The 16,374-nt window shown below is 46.0% G+C and overlaps 1 protein-coding gene across 3 annotated transcripts in view; it reads right to left on the bottom strand.

Moving 5' to 3' along the window:
• Window positions 1–16,374, bottom strand: part of SUGCT (succinyl-CoA:glutarate-CoA transferase) — a 667,680-nt gene that overhangs the window by 432,648 nt on the left and 218,658 nt on the right. For 2 of the 3 annotated variants that reach the window (XR_011167603.1, XM_069084394.1), the window contains exon 10: window positions 2,560–2,631. The exons of the other annotated variant lie outside the window; for it this stretch is intronic. Coding sequence is in view for 1 of the 2 variants with exons in the window: in XM_069084394.1 (XP_068940495.1) it covers window positions 2,560–2,631 (72 nt within the window). In the remaining variant the exon portion in view is untranslated. The remainder of the gene's footprint in view (window positions 1–2,559; window positions 2,632–16,374) is intronic. 3 annotated transcript variants of the gene reach the window in all.

Raw genomic sequence — 16,374 nt, 5'->3', positions numbered from 1 at the left:
GAGAGGATTGCTGGGGCCACTTTGAATCGCCCTGGACTTTTGAGACCTGCCCCCTGAGCTGCCAAGGACTGAGGAGTCATGGCTGTTTTGCTGGTACTTTGTCTGTCTGTTTTGATGTTGTTTTGCCAGATTTGTCCACTGGTGAAAGACTGTCCTGTTGTTGAAGAAGTCCTGGAACTTGGCTTTTGGTTAAGAAGCCCTGAGACTGTCCTGCAGACAGAGAGTGAATACTGTCCACTGGTGAAGGACAGTGCTGTTGTTGCAGGGGTCTGGAGACTATCCTGCAGACAGAGTGAATACTGTCCACTGGTGAAGGACAGTGCTGTTGTTGCAGGGGTCTGGGAACCTTTCTGTTGGTTCAGAAGCCCTGAAGAAGGATTTTCTTGTTGTATGTTTACAGAAATCCTGGGAGAGGGTTTTGCTAATGTTTTCAGGGGTTCTAGGACTGTTCTACAGACAGAGGATGAATTCATGAAGGGACTGGAAATGTATCTTATGGCCTTGCTAAGCCTTGTCTCCCCAGGAACTAAGATTGCTGAGAACTTGCCTCGTGTCAAGATGAAGAAAAGACCTCCATTTGGGTATTAAGTGCTGTGCTTAAACTTGATGTAACTCTGGGGTAGATTCAATTGTGATCCAGGGGTGGGGAACTTTTGACCTTTTTGTGTTCTATGGTTGAACAAGTGAATGTACTTTACTTATGTTTGGAAACTAATCTCCATTTGAGAAGAGGGGCTTTGTGGTGGACTAAATGAAGGTACAGCCTAGGGGTGGAGAAGTATTTAGAACAGGGACTTTGTAATTGATTGAATGATTGGAAGGTCCTGGGGTGGGGTAGTCCTTGGAGATTATTTAATCACACTTAGTAAATGCTGTATTTTGAATGATGTCATGTTTTGATCTTCTCTGTTCTTGGGTTGTCACTGAGTAAAATGGAGAGCACCTATGCTGGTCTTCTGAACCTTGGGAAGTTGCCTTTCCTTGGCATTACATTACAGCCTCCAAACAGACCCTGAGTGAATCCATACAAACTACATCAGTTCAGCTCCCCTACAAGCCGCCAGGTTCTCCCACCCTTGCTGGGCACTAAAAGAGGAGCCCTTCACTCTCTTCACTAAGACTCTAAGTTGGGAGAAGGTACTGACCTGCACTGATAGATGAAGCTTCTTCACATGGGAATTTCCTAGAACAGCGTCCAGGATCCAGTGCCTATCTCCACCCCTGCATTCACTCCAGGCTCCAGCACTAACTCTGGACCTTTACAAAGGCCGGCTTCCACCCTTCTGCTTTTCCTTACAAGTGCTGAAACCCTCTCCCAGCCTCTAGGTCTGATTCTGGTCCCATTCCTCCATGAAGCCTTCCTCAAACACTCCTGCCAGGTAAAATGGTCTCCCTTCCTCAGATTTTCTTATGGCTCCTTGTCTGAACCTCTCCTTTCCCCAAAGTAAAGTTATAATGGAAAAATAGCTAGACTTGGAGTCAGAAGACCTAGGTTCAAATCCTACCCCCAACACTTAATAGCCTGGTACCCTAGGCAAGAAACTACACATTTCCCAGTCTCCGTTTATCTATTAAATAGATGCTAAAGACGGTTACACATACTAGCTACCTCAGAAGGCTCTTGGGTAGATCAGATGAGACAAGTATGCAGAGTGTTTTGCAAACCTGAAAATGGCATATAAATGTGAGCCATGCCTTGGCTCTCCATCATTTGGGTACATGTTTTATTACCCTGCTGCAATACAAACTCCTTAGGGGCAGGAAAGGCACTGTTTGTGGCCATGGTATCTGCAGTCTTATATTACCTACGTGCTTAATATATGTTGAGTTTTAGTTGTTGGTTGAGTTGGCTACAGAAAGAGTGAAAGGGTTCAGTGTTCTCTCTTGGTATCATTAATTAATCAATCAATCAATCAACAAGTGTGTGCTAAGTGCTGGCTGGGGAAGCTGAGTGGCACAGCGGATAGTGTGCCAGGCTTGGAGTCACAAATACTCATCTTCCTGAGTTCAAATGTGGCTTCAGACACTAGCTGTGTGACCCTGAGCAAGTCACTTCACCCTGTTTCCCTCAATTTCCTCGTCTGTAAAATGAGCTAGAGAAGGAAACACAAACAACCCCAGTGTCTTTACCAAGAAAACCCCAAATGGGGTCACAGAGTCAGACAGGACTGAAACAGCACTGGGGCTAGGGGCTCAGGACACAAAGGCTGAGGACACAAAAAATCCATAGCCCACCCTCAAGGAGTTTGCAATGTGCACACATGTGACTACACCCAAAGCACAAATATGGCAGATACAAGGTGGCCTTAAGGCAGGAAGTGCCAACCTAGGAAGGACCAGGAAAAGTCTCAGGAGGAGGGCAGTGCCTGAGCAAAGTCCCAAAGACACGAAGGAAAGAGAGCTGAAGGAGGAGGGGTTCTTCCAACTTTCCAAAGCCTTCCAAAGAGTTCCAAGTCAATGCGTTTGCCTCCCAGCCCAGCTAACTGACCAGAAACGGGACACTAACTTTCACAAACGACATCTGAGTCCCTTTTCCTCCCCAGATTGGATCTCCCTTACCTTGCAGATGGTCACAAACTGCTGTTGATTCCCAGTTCCAACCACGAGATAGCCATCCTTGGTTCTGAAAGCCTGAAAAAACAAGCACATGAACTAGAGCGTGAGGGGAGACTGCCATCCCTGTGAGCCTGGGCCCTTCAGTCTCTCTCATTCCCCATAGCCAATCTCACCAAGTCCTGTCATCTCTACTCTCCTAACACCTCTCGTTTCCACCCCTTCTCTCCTCTTACCTAGCTACTGCAGGGGCTGCTGGGGGTTGAGGGGAGTGGGGAGGGGTCTTCCTACCCCAAGTCTCTCCCCACTCGAGTCCATCCTCCATTCAGGTGCCAAAGTGATCTTCCAAAGGCCATTTCTGGAAATGTCGCCCCTGCATTTGTGTACACACACACACACACACACACACATACACACACACACACCACTTGCATATTGTCTCCCCATTAGACTACAAGCTCATTAAGGGGAGAGACAGGATTTATTTTCCTTTTCCCCAGAATCTAGAACATGGACTGTACATAGTACAATGTACATGGTAAGCACTTAAATGCTTGATGACTGACCAGCGTATTAGAGGTAACAGGGAAGACACGAGGGGCCACTTATCCAGACATACAGGGGTAGGAACAATACATCCTATATGAGCACCAGCAATAAAAGGTTCGTCTTTCTGGAATGAGAAAAGCAACATAGCAGACTTTTGTTCAAAGTCAGCATCCTCAGGAAGGGGTGGGAGCTCTCAGAAAATCTCCACTTGCTTCTAAGAGTGACACGCCAAGCATCTCTCCTACCTCCTCCATCCACCTCCTACCTTTGCCTGCAAGCCTAATCTCTTTCTATCCAGCGACCGGAGCTCAGACTTCGCCACTGCCCACATTTCCAGGTACACCCACAGACAGTGGCTTCATCTTGCCTTCACCTCCCACGTTTGCAGACACACAGAACAGTTCTGTCCTCTACAGTTTTGAGGCTACTTTCTCCAACAAGTCAAGTATTCTTCTCATGCTTGAAAATGGGCTTTGACAGCCTGGGAATAGTTAGTTTAACCCTGTGAGCACATAGAGCCATAGCCAACAAGGGATGAAGCCACGCTAGGGGAAGTATTACTGCTTCTACTTCAAAACCAGATGCTGAAACAGCTGCTAACATCAGCATTAGAATAATTATCAGGAATTTCAAAACTGGAAGGAAAGAACAACATAAAGTGCTAACAGGTAATGTGCTAAATTTAAGAGTTTACTACTACCATGTGATTTACCTATGAAACAAGCAAAGATACACAGCCCAAACTTGTCTCAAAATTCATCAAAGAAGACATGGCAAAATATTCGGGGGGATTTTCAGTATGTTTTAACTTAGTAAGCTGGTGACCTTGCACAGCCCTCCCTCACTCAAATCAAAGTCAACTGCAAGTCATGTCATCATTTCCCTGATGCCAAGGTCCTTTTTGAAAACAAAAGACAAAAACATAACTTAACAAGCTCTAAGGCAAACCTCTTAAAAGCCTTTTTAAATGTGTGTCCATAAGTACTTAAGAGGTAATAATAGAATTTCCATTGCAGTCCACATAATTGTTGCTGTGCAAAATGGTGGTGATGGTCTTTGGCAGCAGGATCACAAATATGAATGTTTTCCAAGAAAAGACGTATTTCGAGCTACAAGGTGAAATTTTACCCCCCACATTCCATTGAAAGAAGTTTGGTTTTTCTCATCTGCAAATGAGAAAAGGCAGGAGTCCACAGACCCCTGTGCTTGTAAACCCAAGGTAGTATTTCTTGTATGTAATCTATATGGGCTTTTCCCCCTGCCCTTGTCCCTGCCCCATTAAAAAAAGCCAGGGCAAATTAGTCAGACATAGCCACACAATGATTTTGAAAATATCAAGGTTTGCAACAAGAAGATTGTTTTTCTCCTCATCAAAGAATTCTGAATCTAGAACTGCAAAGGACTTTCAAGACCATCTAGTCAACCCCTCTCATTTTACAGATGAGGAAACTGAGAGTCAGAAAAGTAAAACCACTTGCCCAAGGTCAAATAGAGGAAGCATCATCACATGGTCCAGCTTGCAGAAAGTTCTCTGGACCTTTTCACAGCGGCATTGTTGTCACTGTTTCCTGAGTCCCCTGAGAGAATACTATAGCAAGGAATAAATTAGATGTATGTACGGGGGAAAGAAAAGGCTTTTTGATGGCCTGCTGAAATTTGGTTTCTTATATTTCTGTCAGAATGGAAGTCAGTTTTAAAGATGGTTTATTCCTGGAGGTCAGGAATTTTTAATGAAAAAGTCCCTAAACAAAGCTGTGAGCACACAAAAAAAATTTAAGTAACTGAGAGAAGGTGGAACCTGGACATCTTAAAGGCCTCAGTGGTCAAAACCCTTCTGGAGGTCCTTGGAAAGACCTGGAATTCTAGGTGTTATGGCCCCAGGTGCCTGTTCTGAGCAAATATAAGTGCTTGGAAGTATATCCTTTGTCTTAGAGCTTTTAGACACATGACTTGGCTCTTTCAGCTTTCTCCAGGTTAGGGATCACTCAAGCTAGGACTTGCGACCTTGAGGGAAAAATTTTGTTACCTAAGAACATTCAGTTACTCAAATGCTGGTTAACTGAAGTTTTTCCTCTAACTTGTTAATTTGGAATAATTTTGAAAAAGGGAGAATTAGTAGAAAACCAAGACTTACAAAAGATTTTAAACAAAGATTTTGTGATTTACACGTATATATGGCCTAAAAACATGACATAGACTAATACCGATAATACTAGTAACAATAACTGACACTTATTTACTAAAGTCCTCAAAGTACGTAACCCATTATCTCATTTTAGTGTCAAAAGACCCCTGTGAAAATGGGTACCAAGATATTATCATCCACATTTTACCAACGAGGAAACTGCCTCGAGGCAGTGAGGTGAAGCCTATTTGCCAAAGATGAGCTAGGCTAGCCCTGTCCCCCCCCCCCCCTACCGAGTTGAACACATTTCATTTGTTTCTTTAGCATAGATTTCATGGAAGGCAGAGAACCCAGAGCCTCCATTCCCGCCGAGTTCTGAACACATCCAAATGAAGGCAGAAGGCACCTCCGTCATCCCTGCAATCTCAGCCCACCTTCTGCCACAGGGCATCCTGGGGCCCGGGACGGATGTCCAAGCTGGGTGCCCTTGAATGCCTCTGCCAAAGGAGCCAGCTCCCAAAGTGCTTCTCTGAACCTTCAGCTCACAGATAAAAGCCTCATTTCAAAACCATTTAAATATTCATGGAGGCTTCTAACACCGAGCTCGGAGCTCGGGGTGAAGGCAGGCACAGAGGTCCCTTTGTTCCAGGGCAGAGCCCACCTGGCTCATTTCCCTCCCATCTCAGCATCCCGCTCTCCGCTCTCGTCTCCACTGCGATTCCGAGGAGGCCCGTTCTGCTCGGGGAGGGGGGATCCTCTCGCAATTTCACACTGGCTTTTTTTCCTACTAATTACTTTAACAAGCACTTTCCAATTACCTCCTTGGCTTTTAGAGCCGCTCTCCATTTGTGTGTTCTTGCTCAAACTTCGATTTTGGCACACTTACCATTGTTCACACTTTGGAGACCTTTTTCTTTTTCTTTTTTAAGCCTGTGACAAGCTTTCGGGAAAGGCCTTATGTTTTCCTGAAATCTAACCCTGCTTAGCTGACGGTCGATGCCGGCCTAACCTGTATCACTCACTATGTGACATGTTTCTCAAAGTCACTGCTGTGGTTCCTCTGTCTGGATGGGAGACAGGGGATCTAGGCTGTAACACATCAAGGCTCCAAAGATACATGAGGAGAGAACAAGGCATGAGCTCAGATGGGCACCACTTACCTGAGTGATACCCACGGGAACCAAGAGATGAGAGACAACCTGGCAGTACCAAGGAGGGGCCATCTTTCCCATCAAAAATCCAACAAATGCAAATTTAGAATAAAAACAAAAGGTCACCAAAAAAATGTCTTTTTATTAAAAAAGCATTTAAGGAACTATTATGCACTAGGCACTATGAATGCAAAATGAAAAGTCCCCACCCTCAAGGAGCTTATAACTTCAGCTTATAACACATGAACATTTACTGGCAGATCCAGAGCAGATATGAGGTGATGGGGGAGACAGGGATAAGAAAAGGCCTCATGAAGAAGATCAGGATGGCCTCACTCCTGGGTCATTGCCAATGGGCCTCCCTGCCTCAAGTCTGGAACCACACAGGTGTTTCTGCCAAGCAGCTCTGGCCAACTCCACCCCTCCTGGGGCTGGCAGCAGCCTGCCAGCATTGCCTCCACCAAGCAGAGGTCAGTCTCTCTCAGAAAACTCCAAAGCACAAAAAAAGCCCCAAGGTTTGAATGGAAGCTTTGTTCCAACACTCCACCCCCCCCCAAAAAAAAAGTAGTTGGGGGGAAAGGCACTAGTAGGTGGGGAATCAGGAAAGACTTCTGGCTGAAGTGTGAACATCTGCCTGGTCAGAGTTACAGGAAGGTGCATCTCAGTGTGTGCTCAGAAGCCATTCTCCAATGGCCGGACTGCTCCAGGGAGAGAGTGGAGGAGGGACAGAGATGAAGGGCCTCTGACCAGCTCTTTGGCTTCCCCAGCAAGCTCTTAAGGTGAATCTATTCTCATCAGCATCCTAGGGAGCTGGCTGACCCTCCCAAGAGCAGAAGCCCTTCCTCTAACTCCAGCCTCAGTGCCACAAATGATACCAAGAACTGTGCAGCCCAAACTCAGACACAGGCCTGCTGCCAGCGTCCATCCCTCGCAAAGGGCCAACCTGCTCCTTACCCAAATCCCAAACAAAGGCTCTGTGGGGCTACCAGAAGGCAGCCCCTACTTCCCCATGCCTGGTCCAGCTTTCTTCAGTGAGCAGCAGGGGAACCCATCACACCCCATCACAGAAAGAGATCACAAAAGTCGTGAAATCCCATCACACCCCATCACAGAAAGAGATCACAAAAGTCGTGAAATCAAGGTATTAGGAATTCTTTCTGAGTAGACCTGAAAATTAAAGGCGCCAAGAATCTCAAACTGAAGTAGTGCCTTCTTTAATGATAAAAATGATAATAATGGCTAACACTTATATAGTGCTGACCATATAGAAGGCATCATGCTGAGCATTTTACAATCGTTATCTCATTTGGTCCTTACAACAACCCTGGGAGGTAAGTGCTATTATTACCTCCATTTTATAGACTAGGAAACTGGAGCAGACAGAAATTAAGTGACTTGCCCAGGGTCATACAACTAGTGTTTGAGGCTGGATTTGAACTCTGCTCTTCCTGACTCCAGGTCAAGCACTCGATCCATGTTGCCCCCTAGCCTACCTATAAATAATCATACCATATTCATAATCTCTTTGTCTAAGCATTGTCTGCATGCCAAGGTCTTCCCTACCTTCTAGTGCCTTATATTCTAATGGGGAGAAAACTGACCTCCCCATTAAAATGTAAGTTCTTTGTGAGTAGGGATTGCTTCATTCTTTTCAATCAATCAATAAACTTTAAATAAAGGAATAAATAAAAATGTAAAGTGACTGCCATGTGCTAACTGCAGCTACCCCTCTGTACTGTGCCTGGCACAGAACATGACCCAGCAGCAGCAAACTGACTGACATCCAGACTGAATTCAGCATCTACAGAGTAGGGGACATCCTACAAAGTCAGCACCACCTGCATGGAGAGTTCCTGAGGAGAGACTCTCTCCACTGATTGACATTCCCTTTAGAAGGCTGCCTTGGTAGATGATCCCATGATCACAGAGTCAGAGGATAGCAAAGCCAAGGCTTGAACTCTGGTAATCCTGAATCCAAACCCAGCCCCTCAAGAACTGAGGAATTCCAAGACAAAAAAAAAAGCCATGCTTGCCCTCCAGCAGCTTGCACTCATTCTTTTAGTCCTGGTGTGGGCTTGGCTTGGCGGCCCATCATTTGGTGAGCCTTCTTCTGGTTCCCAGCCGGATGCACTCCCCCTACCTCTTGGTGACATGCATGGTAACCTGGGAATAGGACCCAACTCAAGGAGCATCACGCCTTCTAGAAGCTCCTAGAAGGCTCTGGAACTTCCAAGGGCTGGATGAGTTTGCCATTCATTCTTTAAAGGTTCCCAACAAACATAAGTGGATACTTCACGTGTCTTGCTTCTGAAACTGGAAGCGGCATTCAGGAAGCACCATCTTCCTGGCCATTAACAGTTGCTTACTGGGAAGATGATGGGAAGCCTTTGGCTCAAGAAAGGGAGGAGGGATCTTTAGAGTCACATCTTTTTTTTTTCTTTCCATGATTACATTTTAACATAGCTGATACTATTTTAAATAGTCTAATACTACTTAACAAGCCTTATTAAGCCAGGATAGAGAAGCATCATGATTTCATGAGGACAGCCTTAACTTTGTACCACAAGCCCAGGTTCAAATACTGAGCCCATCACTTTGGCCACAGTACCTGGTGCATTCACATTTCTTTGAGGCTCAACTACCTCATCTGTCACATGGGGATAATAATACTCGAAATAGTTCCCTCCAAGGGCTGTTCAGTGGCTCCAATGAAGATGGGGACTGGAAATCTTAATCTTGTTATTATCAGTAGGATCAGACTCAGTGTCCTCTGAGGTCCTTTTCTGTTTACAGGACCAATGTGACACCAAGGAGCTCACAGGAAGGGATGGATGCTAGAGACAGGTGAAGTGAGAGGGGCAGACTCCCGAACATCAGAGCTGGGCACAGGATAGAGAGGTGGAGACTTCACGGAAACCCACAGATGGCAGGGGCTAACTCAGTGCTGGCCAGTCTAGTCCCTGCCTGGCAATGCTCCCCTCTGGCACTCCTGAGGAAGCCACGTGTTGTCCTTGCTTGAAGACCTACTATGTGCCACGGCAGCCATAAGAGGAAGTTCTGTGTTATCCCAAGCCTTCCTCTCCATAACTACACACACACACACACACACACACACACACCCTTTGTCTGCCTGCTGGCACTAAGCAAGGCAAGGCTCATCCTGCTTCCCTGGGACAGCCATGACTTGGTTCTCCTATGCCATCTGCCCAAGGCTCCTTTCCTTCATGCAAAACTACCTGAGTTCCTTCAAGTTATCCTCACAGGGCAGGACCCGGACTCCCTTCATCCTTCATGCCTCCCTCTGCTGGCCAGTGTCCAGAAGGCCATGCTCTTCCTAGAATGTGGTGCCCAAACCAGAGTATGAAGTTGCAGCTGTGATCTCGTCATAGCAGAGTGGGGACTTACCCCTCATACCAGGTCTCCCAGTGCAGCCCAAGCATCCCTCAGAGAGCGTCACAGAGTCTGGTGCACAGTAGGTGCTTAATAAATGCTACCTGCCTTATGATTGTCAAGGCTGTGGAAAAATTGGGGATACTGTATGAGTAAATACCCTCCATAAGGTCTCCTGGAAACTGACTGAACACACACTCAAAACCAGAGCCTTTGCCTTAATTCAAGAGGATGGTGGAAAATACCCCCCTTAAAAGATTATTAATGGATACAGCAGCTCTGGGGTCCTGCTCAGACAGGGTGCCTGGACATTCAATGATGGGGAAGGGCCGGAGCATTCTTGGATGATTGGCTGAAGCAGGGAAGATTGGGGATTTGGGGGAGAAGGTCTCCAGAGGGCTCGGGTGGGCACCTTCCTCTCCCAGGCAGAAGTATGGCAAAGAGAGTCCCAAGGCTGGGTCAGCTCAGTCACACCTCTAGGGCACCTAAGAGCAGAACACGGCCTGAGGTCATGATACAGCCTGGACTGCACACACCTGTGCTCTCAGGGGGGTGTAGAGAGCCTTAAAGGGATAGTGTATACTGGTACAGTAAGCAGTGCCTCCAAACTCTATCTGTGCCAAGGGCCGATGCTGGAGGCCTCTCCTATACCTGCTCTTAGGCTCCTGGCCAAGTGCCAGGGGCTGCAACCCAAGTAACTGGTGAAGAATGGATAGACAGAGCAAACAGGGAAGACGTGCTCAGAATTTAACAAAGAGAAGAGAGCCTGTTCATAGGAGACCACTGAGGTCAAGGACCTCATTTTGCAGAGAAGGAAATTGGTTTAGAAAAGTAAAATGGCTGAATTTGGACTCAGCCCTTCTGACACTAAATCTAAAGGTCTGAATTCTTGCTTCCCACCTTCTAAGAAAGCAGCATGCAGGAAAGTCCACTCAGTCCCTTTGCCTCAGTCACCCTCACCCTACCCCACTCTCCCACATAAGCATAAGAACCAAGAGCTAGAGCCAGAAGAGGCCTCACAGGCCATTTGGGCCAATGCTTCATTTTATAGTTGTAGAAACTGAGACCCAAAGCTAAGAAGCGACCTACCAAGGAGACAAGGGCAGCAAGCTACAGAGGTACCATTGGAATCCCTATCCTCTGACACTATATCACAATGACACTCCCCCCAAGCCTCAGGAAAGAGCCAAACTCCCTGCCTCAAGCTTCCTTCAAAATATCTTTCCAAAGGCCAGCTCTCCCTGAACTTTGCAGCATCAGCAGTCAGTGCCTAACACAGCACCTGGAACACAACAGGCACTCAATGGATGTTTGATAACTGATTGATTGATCACAGATAAAGGCCAAAGTGAACTTGTCTGAAATAATCAGATCACCTCCTGAGCAGTCCCTGATGAACCAGGACCATCCCTGGGTCCACTGATGTCACCCTTTGACCCCATTATGACAGATCCCTCCCCCACCCCAAACACACATTCAAATTAAACGTCACAAAGTTTTCTTGGAGAAAAGTGTGAAATCAACTCAAGCTCTAGCAGAATTACCTCTTCTTGTGGAGAATGGGAGTGGGCTCTGAATCTGGCACACACATAGAAGCGTTTTGTCCAAGAAACAGGAATCAGATGGGGCATGGGGGCGAGGGGTGGACTCTGGCCAGTTCTTCAAAGGCTTAGCAAATATTATTGAGTTTTATGATCAACCTTAATTCCCCAGAACCCCCTTGGATTTGTCAACGCACGCTTGTGTTCCAGCTTTCCCAAAATGCCCCACATGACTGATGGCGAATCATACTCTCCTTTGTGACATGAGTTTTCCATTACGTTCCTTACCCTCATCACTGTGAACTCCCAAAGCCAGAGCATGCGTGCTGGGGAGGGCAGTGCAAGGGGGCCGCTGTAACTGAGACTGAGGTCAGTGTTTCCAGTTCAGTGCCTCCTTTGCAGAGGTTTACGACTGAACCATAAAAACTCAATTAAGTTGAAATTTGGCAGATAGGTGGGTTCCTGGTAGGTAATTTTAAAGAAGGAAAAAAAAACCACTGACCAGAGGAAAAAAATCCAATAGTTTCTCACTTGAAGGAGAATTTTTTTTAAAAAAAGAAAGAAAGAAATCTGCTTTGAGGAACAGGTGTTGTCAAGTTATTTTTAAGATAGTATTTTGCAAACTAGATTTTTATAATCATCCTTTTGAAATTTAATGCTAAAATCTGTTGCCAAACAAATTTAGGTACTGGCTAGATTTTAAATGAAATATCTAGTTTAATTTTTCTATAAAATGTTCTGTCATTTCAGACATGCAAGATAGCCATACAAATTCTTACGCCGCATAACATGCATTGATAATTGCAGACTGCTCTTCTCCAGGCAAACAGAACAGGCACGATCTCTTGGCAGAGATGGGCGAGGAAGAGTGGAAAGCTGGAGAGGTGGAGGGCTTGAGGAGGGAGAGGGGCAGGGAGTTTCTGCCAAGTTCCAGTTGAGGTCCTGCAGTTTAAACTTAAACCAATAATGAAAAAAGCCAGTGTATAATTCATGTCTTTGAAATGAATGACTCCCAATTTCTATTCCCCCAAAACCAAGAATTTGATTCAAATCAACAAGCCTTTAGTAAGTGTAGAATCACGTGCCCTCCCCAATCTAGGACTGGAGATCCCAAGTGCCTGCCCCCCCCCCCAGGAGTTTACGTCCAAGGAGGGAAAACAATCTTTAAATACAAAAACGTAAAATGTACATTTCAGACACTCAGAAGACAATGTCAGGAAAATTAAAGGTCTAATAAGAAAACTAACCTAGCCCTCCCATGTAGCCCATTTTGGCCCCACAGTGTGGCTCTCTCCCTGCTAATTACTCATTTCTTATTAGGTTTAGACTACTTAAAGGCACTCACCAAGAAAAGTTTCTATCAGTGCTCAGAAGTCACATCTCAAGCTACCGTAAGACCCAGTTTGGACCCACACTCCAACCATTCGTGACAATATCAAGCCAGACTGTCTTGTGGTCACAGACAGAGGAGAGATCCTAAACATCCTTGGGGTTGTTTCATCTTTTTGAGTGTGTCGGGGCCCCTTCTTAAAATAATGTTTTTAATACATAAAACAAGGTAAATAGAAATACAAAGGAAACCAATTATACTGAAATAAAGATGCAAATTTTCCCTATCCAAGTTCATAAGCCCCTGATCAAGAAGTCTTAGTCTGAGCTGACCAGTCCTGCCGCAGGAATCCTTCTTCCCAGAATCCTGTGAGGTCACCTTCAGCCAGCCTCGGCTGGAAGATGTGAAAATGGCAGGGGCTGAGTGACCACGTGGTCAATGGGGAAAGGCTTGAAGATCCAAATCCAAATTCCGGTTCTGTTATTACCTGTGTGACCTCAGGTAAATCGCTTTCCTCCTCTGTAACAATGAGGAGGGTTAGCTGGAATGATCTCTTCCAGCCCCTTCTCACTCACTCATTCGAGCCTGTGAGCTCAGTGCCTTCCTAAGCAGACCAGCCTCCTGACTGACTCCTCACACCGTCAGGATCTTATTCCTCTTAGCCAGCTAACGTTTGACTCTCTGTAGTCTCCACCCCCATTCTTCCATCTAGAAACAAGAAACAGAATCTAACCCTTCTAGTGTGTAGCATCCCTGCAAAGAGTCTGAATGCAAAACTGTTATTAATGTGCCCTGAAGACAGTAGGAATGCTCCCCCTAATCTTCTTTTTTCCCAGGCTGAACATTCCCCATTCCTAGACCCAGGTAAGAAAAGGGAAGTGTTAAGTTCCCTCTCTGTCCTGCTCACTGTCCTCAGGGATGCTTCCCATGAGGACCCGAGGAAAAGCCTTGGAGATGCTCTATCCATCCTCTCTGTTTATAAAAGGAGCCCCGGTGAGGCTTGGGGATCTTCCCAGGATAACTCTAGAGGTAGGGGAGTCACAGAACTGGGATCTGAACACAGGTCTTTGAATCCCAGTGCAGACAGGGCTCCTTCCCCGCTGCCTCCAACTGGTCTCCTGCCTAAGACGAGGCCCCCATCACCAAAAACAAAACTACAGAGGGCAGGTGAGCAGGGCTGTTGGCTTTTGTTGAAGACAGTGCCATTCCATTCCTTCCAGATGGAGGACATACTAGCTTGTGCAGCTGCTGGGAGGCCTGAGATGTCAATGGTGCTGCTATCTTGACCATCATCATCATTTATATGACACTTACTCTGGGCCAGGCATCGTGCTAAATGCTTTACAAGCATGATCTCATTTGATCCTCCAAACAACCCTAAGAGGGAAGTGCTATCATGATTCCCACTTTACATTTGAGGAAATTGAAACAGAAATTAAATGACTTGCCCAGGGTCACACAGCTAGTAAGTATCTGAAGCTGGATTTGAATCCAGGTCTTCCTGACTCCAAGGCCCCACATTCTATCCATTGCACCACCTCCCTGTATCAGACACTTACTGGCTGTGTGACCTTGGACAAGTCACTTAACCTCTGCCTCCATTTCATCAATGTTTTGTAAAATGAAGATCATGATAGCACTTACCTCCAATGGCTGTTGTAAGAATTAAATGAGACCACATTTGTAAAGCACTGAGCACAGCACCTGGGGCATGGTTAGCACTTAACAAAGGCTGGTTTCCTTCCTTCCTACTGACTCAGAGTGAGCTTGGCATCCACCAAAACCCTCAGACACCATGACTTCCCCATCCTGCACTGGCACAACTAATTTGTGAGCCCCACAATTTTTTTAACATTATCTGATAAAAAGAGGAGAAAGGAGATTTGATTGGTAGACATACACATGAGCTGCATGTGCATGTGCATGTGTGCACACATGTGGCTATGGGCATCTTATATGACTAATATAATATATATTTGACTGATATAATACAGACACCTATTTGACAAGGGAAGGAAATGATCTCTGAGTATTGTGTGAGCTACACACAAGCCTTTTTAGCTGCCCCTTCCAAGTGAGCCCTAATGCCTCAAGATTGGCCATTCAGACCCAGGAAGGTTAAAAGAAACCAACTACCTCTGGACCAGCCCACGGGAACCAAGCAGAAAAAGTCCAATCCTACTTCCTTATGAGAGGCCCTCTGCTCTGTCTTGGTAGATCCTTCAACAGGTCCCCACGTGGCATGGGCTGAAGACCCTTCAGTGTCCTGGTTGCCTTCCTAAAATGTGGTGGCCCAATATGAATCCGTTACTCCTTCTGTCGGTCTAACTCGGGCACAGCACAAGATGAGGTCACCAATTCTTTCCCTCAGGGACCACCAATGCCACCCAAGTTTCCCAGAGCAGATTCTAGCTTCCTCTAGTATAACCAGACTCATCAAAGCAATTCCACATGTTCTATTATGGCTTAAAATACTTGTTTTTAATCTAATTAATTAAGTTCCTTTAACGATCTCTCCCACTCTTCCTTTCTCATTTAGAAAATTCAAAAGGTGACTATTTGTGGAGAAGAACACACCTTAGAACTTAAAATAGAAGAAAAAGTTCAAGAAATGTATTGTACTTCAACCTTCTGGGATGAGGAAGGTCACAGTGCCACCGCAGCCCCTGTTCTCAGAAAACTTCTGGAGTCTTTCAGGTCTGGGCATCAGCAAGATGAAGAAGGCTATCCCCACCATGCCACAGCAGCCTTGCCATCCTGGAGGTCCCCTCTGGCCCTGTGGCCCCTTCCTCTGATTGGCTGGCTCCCAAGCATCTCCATTAGGAGCCCAGGCCAGGCATGTCTTCACTCCCCTCTGGGTTCCTCTCCTGGCCTTCTCCATTGTGTTCCCACATGGAGGCCCTCTCACTCTTCCTGCTCCCCGTTTTCTCCTTCCCTTTACATTGTCTTTATCCTTGGGAATATAAACTCCCTGAGGGCAGGAACTGGCTTCTTTTTTGCTGATATTTTTATCCCTGGAGCTTAGCACAGAATCTGTGTTTAATCAATGCTTCTGGATTGAATGTGAAAGGGCCTCAAACCATACCAAACAAAGAAAGCACGGAAGTAGAGAGAACAGATGAGTTGGGAGAAGCAGGACAGCCAGGCTCTAACAGCTAAAAGCCCCTGCCTGGGAGAGGGATGAGCCAGCCACACAGTGAAGGCCACTTGATGCAATACGGGAGTACTGAGTTCCAAGTCAAGGGAGTCACATTCAAATCCTGACTCTCGCACTTAGCGTCCCTAGACAACTCATTTACACATCCCTGAACCCCACTTTTCTCATCTATAAAATGTAGCAACTAGATAACATCTAAGATCAGCTAGATGGTACTGTGCCCAGAGCTCCAGGTCTGCAGTCAGGAGGACCTGAGTTCAAATTTGACCTCAGAGACTTACTAGCTGTGTGACCTTGGCTAAGTCACTAAGATCTGTCTGCCTTAGTTTCCTCATCCACAAAATGGGGATAATAATAGTATCTCCCTCCCAGCATAGTTGTGGGGCTAAAATGAGATGCTATTTGTAAAGTTCTTTGTAAAACTTAAAGGGCCATATAAATCTGATCATCTTCCCTCCTAGCTCCCAAGTTAGGATCTGGAGCATAGGGAAGCAGGGTCAGGCCCATTAAACAGAAGCAATCTTCTGCAGAGATGAACCAGCTTCCTTGTGAGCTGAGGAGCTCTCCTCCAGTGGCCA

Source organism: Petaurus breviceps, unplaced genomic scaffold, assembly GCF_028583685.1.
Source record: "Petaurus breviceps papuanus isolate PSGF00001 unplaced genomic scaffold, PetGlider_PUasm1.0 174, whole genome shotgun sequence".
NCBI classification, from domain to species: Eukaryota; Metazoa; Chordata; class Mammalia; order Diprotodontia; family Petauridae; genus Petaurus; species Petaurus breviceps.
The sequence above is the reverse complement of the archived record's forward strand: the minus strand, read 5'-3'. Positions and strand labels throughout refer to the sequence as shown.